This window comes from Glycine soja, chromosome 5 (assembly GCF_004193775.1).
Source record: "Glycine soja cultivar W05 chromosome 5, ASM419377v2, whole genome shotgun sequence".
NCBI classification, from domain to species: Eukaryota; Viridiplantae; Streptophyta; class Magnoliopsida; order Fabales; family Fabaceae; genus Glycine; species Glycine soja.
This window is the reverse complement of record NC_041006.1, coordinates 37,184,282-37,194,852: the sequence shown is the minus strand read 5'-3', so window position 1 is coordinate 37,194,852 and position 10,571 is coordinate 37,184,282. Positions and strand designations below refer to the sequence as shown.

Here is a 10,571-nt window from a genome sequence, read left to right as displayed (position 1 = left end):
AAAAAACAACTTGAAGATGACGCAGGTTACAGTGGAAAAACAAATATTATTGTGTATGATGCAAAAAAATAAAGGTCTTTAGATTGATCTCAGTCCATTGTAATATAATGTACCCTTCACAGTTTAACACAAACTCTTTTCTCTGCCCTTCCTTTTTCCCTCCTTCTTCTCTTTGTTGCAAACCACTATGATTTCCAACGGCCTTCTTCAATCCATCTACCAACAATTCCCCACTGTTGAACACCATGCACCCCCGACCAATGATTCAAGTCTAGATCTATAAATCAGCAAACATTGCCACCATCAAAATATCGTTGATTTTCCACCACCATCATAGTTATCATTGTCAATCATCATCGGTTTTGAGATTAAAAATGATGGCAACGATAGAGATGGTGTCAAAGAGGAAGGGGTGGTGGGAGACTATGAAGGAAGAAGGGTTAGCAAGAAAGAAAACAAAACAATGGTAAGGTATAGTGGGAGAGTAGAGTAGCATAATAACATGGAATGAAATCAATCTAAAAATCTTTATTTTTTGTCTATCATACAAAAAAATTACTTTCCACCGTAATCATACCCTTGAAGATGAAAAAATAAATAAATAATTGCCTCATAATCTCTATGCATAGCCTCTAATAGCCAAGATATGTGATCGCATCATCTGATAGCCATATATTATTTTCGGTATAATATATATATGATGGCAGAAAATAATCATCTGTATCTTCAAATTAATTTTAATGTAAAAGTTGAGCATGCATTGAACATTTAGCATAGAGTGAGTAGGAATTCTCAAGCAATTGGGTAAGAATGTTTCCCAATTTGGATATTTTATTTTATTCGTAGCTTGATCTGCACTCCTAATACCAAACGCTTTGGGGGCAAATCCAGCTAATAAATACTAAAGAGCTCATCAATCAATACCTTGGCATACCTTTAAGAAAAGTTCAAATGTTTGACACCATGATGAGGAAACCTCTTTGACAATACATTTTCATGAGGAAACACAAAATCCGTGTTTTTAGTTTCTTGATGGCATGGGACGTCTTTGGGTTTAGCCAATACAAAGCCGAGTGCATTGTAGAAGTACTGGTGGACTGCCAAAACAAACACATTGGCAGACATAAATGTGGGAGTTGGGATTGGTAAATGAGACAAGTTTAGGGTGGTTTGATTTAAGATTTTATTTTATTTATCACTTTTAATTACAAAAATATAACCAATAAAATGATATTTTTACAATTAAAATATAAAATATTATTTTTTCAAATCAAACAATGTTTAGTTTGTAAAAATAGGAATAAAACATAATAGAAGAAGATAAATCATCATCTATTACATTCCCGCCCCCAGTTTGGGGTGCACTTGATAGAACAATATTTCTAGATTATAAAATAATTTATTTATAAGTATCTTTAATATAAGAATAATATGAAATTTAAAAGTTATAATTCATTCCGTTTTATCATTTTTTCAAATAATAGAATAAAATTTTTGTTTTGTTTCATTATAAAATAATCAAACAATAGAATAATATTTTTATTTCATTTCATTTCAATCCAACATAACTTAACATGTTGAAAATATTATTCAAGGAAAAAAAATATTTTTTAATAAATAACAATTAATATATTTTTATCAGTAAGTGATATAATTAATAAAGAATTTAGATTTAAAACTACTAAAAAAATTACAATTACAATGAAAACCCCGCAATTATTATAAACCTATTAAATCATGTAATTGATTGTTTTTTTTTTTAAAATAAAAAAGAGAGAAAAGATCATTCGTTTTTATGCACTCTTGTGTAAGATGATTATTCATGTTTACTTGTATAAGTTTGATTTACTGAAGAAAAAAATGAAAGAACCCCGTGAAGGCTAAAGGTGACTGTATGCCTCGCTTAACAATTCACAGATAGAGAAAAACGAAAAAAGGAAGCATTTTGGCCCATGCAGGTCTCGAACCTGCGACCTTGGCGTTATTAGCACCACGCTCTAACCAACTGAGCTAATAGGCCATTTAATAAATAAGTTCAAGAGTATTATATCTATTAGTGTTTTGTTATATTAGGGCATTTAGGTTATTAATTAAATTGGACCGATGGATTATACTCGTTGCTCTTTGACAATTTGCTAGTGAAAACAAGGTTAGCAAACATCCTTTGTTTATATTATTGAATTAAAGGAATAAAATATACACAATGGAATGTATTAATTGTATATGCTATATTGTAGACTTGTAGTATGTTGCAAATGTTACAAATTTCTAACGTTTTTTTGTTATATATTGTAAAATTTCTAACAATACATAATACTTATTCACCTGATTTATATTTTTTAACATTTTTCATAATAAACCTTACTATTTTTTTGTTAATTACCTTTTTAGTATTTAATTATTTTTACCTAATAACTATTTTTTAAGCTTGAATACAAAGAAGGCAGGTAAGTGTAACATTCTGTGAGCTCAAGGGTTAGCAAATAGCAATGGCAACATTCTGAGTTTTCTCTACTCATTGTTCTTATGCTTCAAAGTTTTGCGAGTTCTCTTTACTCCCATCATTCTTATGCTTTAACATTCCGTGAGTCTCTCTACTCTCATTGTTCATAGGTATGCATGGTTCAACATTATGTGAGTTCTCTATACTCTTTGCATTGATAGCTAATAGTGAACACATTTCACCTCAACTCTTTGCATTTTTCATCGTTGTCAATGAACACATTTTACACATTAACTTCAGTGCTAAAGTACCTCTCATGTACATAGGATGTTGCTTCTGTAATCTCATTATTGTTTCATGTTAAGTCCCATTGCATTCTAAAAAAGCCCAATCCAAAATACAAGACTTTTCAAAATGCAATGCGACACAACCGAAAACAATAATGGAAGTGCAAGAAGTTTTAGTCTCTCATGTATCCTTTACATTCTTACTCCTCAATCCTCATTGTCCTGAAGAGGCAGTCGAACCATTTCTAGAGAACCAATTTTGAGTGGGCCTTGACAACTTTTGGAGACCCAACTTGGTTAGCACCAATATCATATTAAAATGGATCCATGTCTTATAAAGAATATTTTGACTATATTGCACATGACATAGGACATCTTAATAATAATAAAAATGAACCTTGGAAATTATTAGACTGAAAGAGAGAAATTTAGTGGAGATAACTATAATTACAAGGATGGACCTATCCACGCAGTATGTGAAGTGATTTGTTGCGTGTGATTGAGAACGCTGACACTTGAAGTTGGATTGGAACACAAGTACGTGTGACATACGTCGAGTTTCTAATGAATAATGTAGTTTCTGATTTTTTAATGTTTCCGGTGTGTGAGGTGTCTGTTATGTTAGGTAGAAGATTCAATCCTCAGCCGTCATCCAATACATATGGATGCAAATAAATTAAACATATAGTTCAAGTGAGATGCACACATTATTATATATTCTCATTTTCATTATTTTTTCCCCTTATCTTCATAAAATGCTTCTTTAGTTCAGTTTAATATTTTTAAATGATTAATATAAAAGTAATATTAAAAAATTGATTCCTATTTCAGAACAATATTTTAAAATTTAATTTAGAATAATTGATTTTACTTGGATGCTATTATAAAATTACCTTTGAAATGTAATAGATTTAATTGATCGATTGTATTTTTTAATCTTTTAGTATTATTAATGTCACTAGATAATTTCAGAAGATGTGCCAGGCTAAAATGCTAATGCAATTACTCCAACAAGAAAAGAGTGTTGGGGCAGAAGATGTGCAAATGGCAAAACACAGGCCACTGACGGTGATCCCCCTTCTAAAAAAAAAAAACAGCTGGGTGCTGGTTGAGGATATGCTATATCTTGGTTCTTTGGACGCGTTTTTAGTCTTTTCTGATGCTATGTTTTTTTTTTTGTTTTTTGGCCATAATATGCAAAGTGAGTGGCAGACCAGTAGTTGTATGCATGGACCATATCTAACGCTATTTTTTTTTTCTTCCTCCTTTTGTACTTTAAAATTGAAGATCTCACCTACCATGCTTTCTGAAATTGAGTATATCTGGCATTTAATCCAAAGGACCTTTTACTTATGACACTTGTACCATGAAATTTTTTTCAAAGTGTTACAGCTGGTATAAGAATTTTTTTTCAAAGTACCCTAGTATGAGATTGATCAGCATTATGTGCTATATGATGGGATTGGTTCAGGAATTCTCCCACGATTATACCTCAATTGCGATGTGCTAGGACAATCCCGGTCGAATTAAAGTTCCTTGTGTCCTACTCTTCTTGAAGTAAAAAAATTGATGCAGCATAACTATTGTGTTCATTATGGGAGATACTCATTTCGTTATGGTTCTGGACTGTTGGATATATATATATATAATCAAACACTTTTTTTTTATAGAAACAAGATCAGCGCCCGTGCAATTGCTCGGTAAAAAAGTACAAAACAACTCAACAGTGTCTGTCTTTTTCATTATTATTATCATTTCAGTAAAAAACAAAATGTAAAAAGAGAAAAATCGTAGAAGCTGTAATATGTTGACCGTTGTAATGAAAAAGAAGGTTGGATAGTTTTTATAAATATATTGATTAGTTAGTTAAATTACTCATCAAATCTATAATTTATATGCAAATTTTTAAATAGGTCCCCCATTTTTTTTAATCCCTTTAGTTTCTAAAACTATCACCAATTTTCCTATTTTATGGTGATTTTAAACTACCAAAAAATTAATTCAAGAACATAGTATTTTAGTTTAGGAATCCAATTTTAAAAAATTATATAGTATAAGAACTTACTTAAAAATTCACAAATAATTCGGGGATATATTGAGTAATTTAATCTAAATAATAAGAAGTTAACATTTCATTCAGGTACCTAGAAAAGATATCCTACCAAACAAGTAATAACTACTATTTAACTATTGAGATATTTTTGTTACAAACAACACTGAAGTTAATAATAATATTTAGGTGTTACTCATTAAAGTTAGTTTAGTAGTGAGGTTTGGGGTAAATGCAAAAACACTAATCCTCATTATTATCATTGTAGTCAAAATAATAATATTTAAGTGTAATGAATTGAGATATTTAGACATTTGAATTAACAAAATGTGAGTGAGAATATCTTTTTAAGTGTAAGAGAAATGAATGTAATTTTTTATTATCATATTATTGGTATGAAATATTTATTAATTTTATCGATTTTTGTTGAAAAATTTAACTGGATATTTTTAGTGGAATTTTTTCCTTCCAGTCATATTTTTTTTATTCATAAGATTAATTTGAGACCTTACTTACATAAAGATATTGAATCCAATATCATTTAAATTAATGATTTGGTGATAGAAATAAATATTATTCATTAAATCTTCTTAAATGATCAAAATTAATGTAAGTATTTTTTTAGCCCATAATCTTTTTTAGTATTGGATTGCGTCATGTCTTTCCCTAAATTCTACTCATAAAAGCCTTGCATATAAAATTATTTTTTTAGTAAATACATTTGCTTTGAAATAAATATCAAAAGGTTATGTAAATGAAATAGCATCTTAACTTCCTTAAAAAAAAAAAAAAAAAGCTTCTTGACGTTGCGTGGAAAGCGACATATCAACAATAACAAGTTACAGTTAATTTAGGAGAAATACTCACCTTTTTAATCATGTGTAGCTTTTTAATTAGAGAGACTCGAAAGGAGGTGAAAAGTATATATAGGCAATTTCAATCTCTAACCATCTAACGAGATCATCACCAAGTCACAAGTACCAACGCATATATTTATATATAGTTAGATGCCTTAAAACACATTGACTAAGATTTAACTTTTACTTGTGCGTATGAATAACACTTCAATACAAAAGACAAACCACACTTTAAGAAAAGCTATGCCTTGATAATAATAAAACATCGATTGTCAAACAGAGATACCCTCGAATCTTGACGCACCAACTCTTGGTGAAAAAAAGTAAGTGGAGGCTTACAAAGAATTGTCTGGAATGAATTTTCTTTCTTTCTTTTTTCTTTTTTTCATGTATTATAATTTCTTTGTATGACGCCAAATGGGTTATCCCTGGATTCCCAGTACCAAATCAACAATTTATCTCTGTTCCAATTCCAAATGGCACATAATATAATATTCCAATTGAGAAAACGTTGATGCAAACTGCAAAGCTTACAAGTACGCCGGAAAAAGAAGTTGACGCAAAGTTCAAAATGTATTCATTTATTTATGTTTGTGAATGAGTATAATCGTAAAAGGAAAGCTAATAGTCCCAAAACAGAGGAAAGCATAAGCACACATATTCATTCATTCCACTTTTACACAATTCAACTATTCCCTACGGTTTATTTATATCACAATTTCAAAATCCTCTTTACCACCATACAAAGAATCTTGCCATATAATAACAAAACTGAACCAATAAAAATGTGGTGTGATATCTCAAGAAAGAAGTTAAAGAAAAAATAAATAAACACACAAACTTAATTAATTTATTAGTGGCCAACACCAGGGCTAGGGACAGATCTTAGAAGAACTCGATCGATGGCTATGAGGTGTCGTGCTATGAGCTTCTCATCAACCTCCATAGAGTGTCCTTTTTTGCTTGGTGAAGAAGGTGGCACGGTGCCCTTAGGAAGTGCACTCAGAAACAAACTGTCCCTTCTTGAAGATGGGTTTTCCTTCTTCTGCTGCTTCTCTAGAACAAGTTTTCTGGCTTCAAAAAGCGAGCAAAATGAAGACAAGAGAAGCATCAACAGGAGCAGCAACGTGCTAGGTCGTGCCATATTGTGAAAGAGTGAGGGAATAGCTTTATGAGGGAGAGTTATTGAATTATACAAGGAAATGGAGAAATGGGTCGAGAGAGAGAGAGAGAGAGAGAGAACTTGGAGATCAAGCTAGCTTTAAGGAGTAAGGGATGGCTAAAGTCAAGAGAAAGTAGGCGTGGGGTTTGAAAATCCAAACAGGATGTGGAATGGGATTGTTGGGATTGAATGTAGGTGGGTCTATAGTAAATTAAGATATTGATCATATATTAAAAATGTTACAAGCCCCACACAGGCCATATAAAGTAAAGGATTTTTTTAATCTCTCTTAAGAATTGATCTTAAAGAACTTGTATGTATTTGATAGTATATTGAGTTTAATTTTTATGCGGTATAAAATATTACATTTTCTTTCTATTACAACTGTGAATTAATTTAAAATAATCATTTTAAATATTAATAAATTTATTATATATGAGTATTGTAATTAGATGACTACGTAAAAAATTTTACATTGATAATGTATGACATTTTTCTTTAGTATATTTTATTATTTGTTTTTAGTTATTTAAAAATATTAATATTAAATTTCTTAATACTAATCTTTAGAGGTGAAGTATTTGATCTGTATATTTTTTAAGCTTAAATATACTTTTATTACTTTAAATTTAGGTAATTATCTTTTTAGTCCTTAAAAAAATAATTTTTTATCATTAATCCCTCAAATTTTTGAAAAATTACTTTTAGTCCATTTTTATTAATGTGTTCATGATTTCATAATTTATATCAATTTTTATACCAAAATGTATTTATTTATTTATTTTGAAAAATGATTTCTAACCATTTTAAACTGTCAAAATATTTGACTTGTATAATTTGATGTTTTTTTTTATAAATTCTGTTGGTTTTAAAAAAGAAAATAAAAAATAAATGTAAAATTATTGTGATTTTTTACATATTCTAACTGTTTTAAATTGTCATAAATCATTTTTAAAGAAATTAAATTAAAAAAATATTTCAATAATAATAAATCGTCACAAATTATGACACAATTACTAAAAATTGAAATTAAAAATAAAATTTTGAAAATTTAAGGACTAATAAAAAAAATTGAAGAACTAAAAGTAACAATTATACAAATACTAAAAAGATATTGAAGTCTATTTTTTAATACACCCAAATTTAATGTGTAATGTACAGGAATAAATTAATGGATGATAAAAATTAAAGAGAGTATTTTCATGACTCTATTTATATATAATTTTTTTATTTGTTTTATCGTAACATTCTCCACACATGCATGAGATAGCATGAAAAATGTCTTTTTAATAAATAATAACATAATTGCTATTTCTAATAGAATGATAGCTATGATTCTGTGCTTCACATATGTTGATAGGAAGAAGCAACAATCATTATAGCATCATCACCATCTAGTCATAGGTCATAACAGAATCTATTATAGCAATTTTGTTATGCAGCTAGTTGTGCAATTCTGTTAGAAGAATATTACTGTTGTATGATTTTCACTAACAGACAACCATAGGTCATGTATAAATAAGCACTAAAGGAAATAGAATGAGCATAGAGAAGAATTATTAAGTATCAGTTTAGTGTAGCTTAGCATAGAGTAGCTTAGCTTAGTCTTTTGTTCTTAACAATTGGTCCGACTTGTCGCTCTTCAATGGCAGACGCTAAACTTTCCGTCGCCTATGTGGACCGCCTCGAGGTCGCCATGGTCAAATTCGCTGCAGCCTAAGCTTCCATGGATTCCAAACTTGATGTCATTCTTCTGAAATTGAATACCATGGTACCTAGACAATTCTCTCCATCTTCTTCCTCTGCGAAGTCACCACCCCTAGCCGGAACCATGCCGCCTCTACTTCCCAAGCTAACCAGCCAACTTTTCCCATCTTCTTCCTTTGCAAAGCCACCACCACCAACAAAAACCACGCCACCTCCCCTTCCCATGGCAGCTTCCCACCTCCCCGTTAACGCCAAGCATCACGCACCCTCCTCCGACCCCCTTCGAGCCGCCAGTCACCGGTTCCACACGAAGCCCCCTAGCACTGCATCCTTCCCTCCGACCTCCACTTCTCCATTTTTGTTGTGTTTGTCACCACGGTTAGGGACACAAATCTCCACCCCTTCCTCATCATCGTCTATGCCATTCTTATCGCTACTAAATGGCTTTGCCTCCGCAACGATCTTCATTCACTCATTCTTACACCCAATTTCATTTGGAATCCAGGTTCTATTTTCCTATACCCAACACCTTGAGGACAAGGTGTTTTTGATGGGTTAGGGAATGATAGGAAGAAGGAACAATGATTACAACACCATCACCATCTAGCCATAGGTCATAACAGAATCTGCTATAGTAATTCTGTTATGCAATTAGTAGTACAATTCTATTAGAAAAATATTATTATCATATGATTTCCACTAACACACAACCATGAGTCATGTATAAATAAGCACTAAAGGAAATAAAATGGACAAAAAAGAATTATCAAGTATTAGTTTAGTGTAGCTTAGCATAGAATAACAATAATATTCTTCTAACAAAATTACACTACTAACTGCATACTAATGTAATAAATATTCTTTATATTTATCTACTATTATTTTGTAAAATAATTTGAAAATACTATTAATGAAAAAAATAATTAAATTTAATTATATCTATATTGATTTTAATACATGAATCTAAATTATTGTTATTCTTGTAATTTTTTAGATTTTAGCGAGAATTGGACTTGGAGTGATAAATGGCTTAACTTTATATTATCAAAAAAAAAAAAAAAATCTAACATTCTGTATTATGATATTCAATTCAACTCCAATTGATTCACAAAAAAAAACTCCAATTAAATCATTAAATTAGTCGATTTAAATAATTGAACCATTAATTTTAATTTTCCCTGATTCGACTTTTAAATAGTGATTCGTAGTTTTATATACATAAAAAAAGCCATAGTGATTTATAGTACGGACTGTGGAAGATCTAAGTTATGCGAGGGCAGCCGGCAGATTGTCTCTTGTTCTTTTGTTTTTTTTTAGTCGCCCTTGTGCTTTCGTTGAAAAAACTCATTTTTTGCTTACAGTTAATTGTCTGAATAAAAAATTAAAAAGATTTAAGCATGTTTTTCGTTTTAGAATTTAGATATTTTTAATACTTTTAAAACTATTATTTAGTTCCAAAAACATGTCATTATGTCTCCATGAATTAATGACACGGTGAGGTGATGGCTCTCCATTTATCACTTCATTTTTAACTAAACTTTTCTAATAATAATTTAAAAAAAACACAAAAATAATCGGGAACTAAAATAATTTTATGGCAACTAAATAGTTGAAATATCTAAATTTAGGAATTAGAAAAATGTTTATAGTGCATTGTCATTGTGATTTTTAATTAAAAAAACAATTTATTGACTCTTTAATCAGTGTCTTTATGATTGTACGTAGTCAGCAAGAGACTTTTTCCTAAGGTTTAACTTAAGTTTTCAAAAGTATGGTTTGGGTTGAAAACATACTAAATTGGATTACGGGTATTCAAAACTTGAAATACCATATTTTTTTTGTGTGTGTGTCTCGATCAAAACTAGCTATACTATCTATAATATGTAAAGATAATCTTTTGTACGTGTTTTATAAGTACGTTTAAATATAGAATAAACAAGTAAGGAGCCAAAACATGTGATGGCTTTATAATGTTGAAAGAGTCGATTAAAAGTATAAAATGATGTGTATTCCTTAGATTAAAGATAATTGTGTCATATATTTATTTTCGTTAATTAATTATGTG

General features: G+C 30.0%; 1 protein-coding gene and 1 non-coding gene across 2 annotated transcripts; both read right to left on the bottom strand.

Annotated features, from left to right (window-relative positions):
• Positions 1 to 1,946: 1,946 nt before the first annotated feature.
• Positions 1,947 to 2,020, bottom strand: TRNAI-AAU. The gene has a single exon. It is a non-coding gene; the product is annotated as a tRNA-Ile (tRNA).
• A 4,230-nt stretch (positions 2,021 to 6,250) lies between these two features.
• LOC114411546 (precursor of CEP14-like) lies at positions 6,251 to 6,948 on the bottom strand. The gene has a single exon (XM_028375194.1). The coding sequence runs from the start codon at positions 6,779 to 6,781 to the stop codon at positions 6,491 to 6,493; it is 291 nt and encodes a 96-aa protein (XP_028230995.1). The 5' UTR covers positions 6,782 to 6,948; the 3' UTR covers positions 6,251 to 6,490.
• Between the last annotated feature and the right edge of the window lie 3,623 nt (positions 6,949 to 10,571).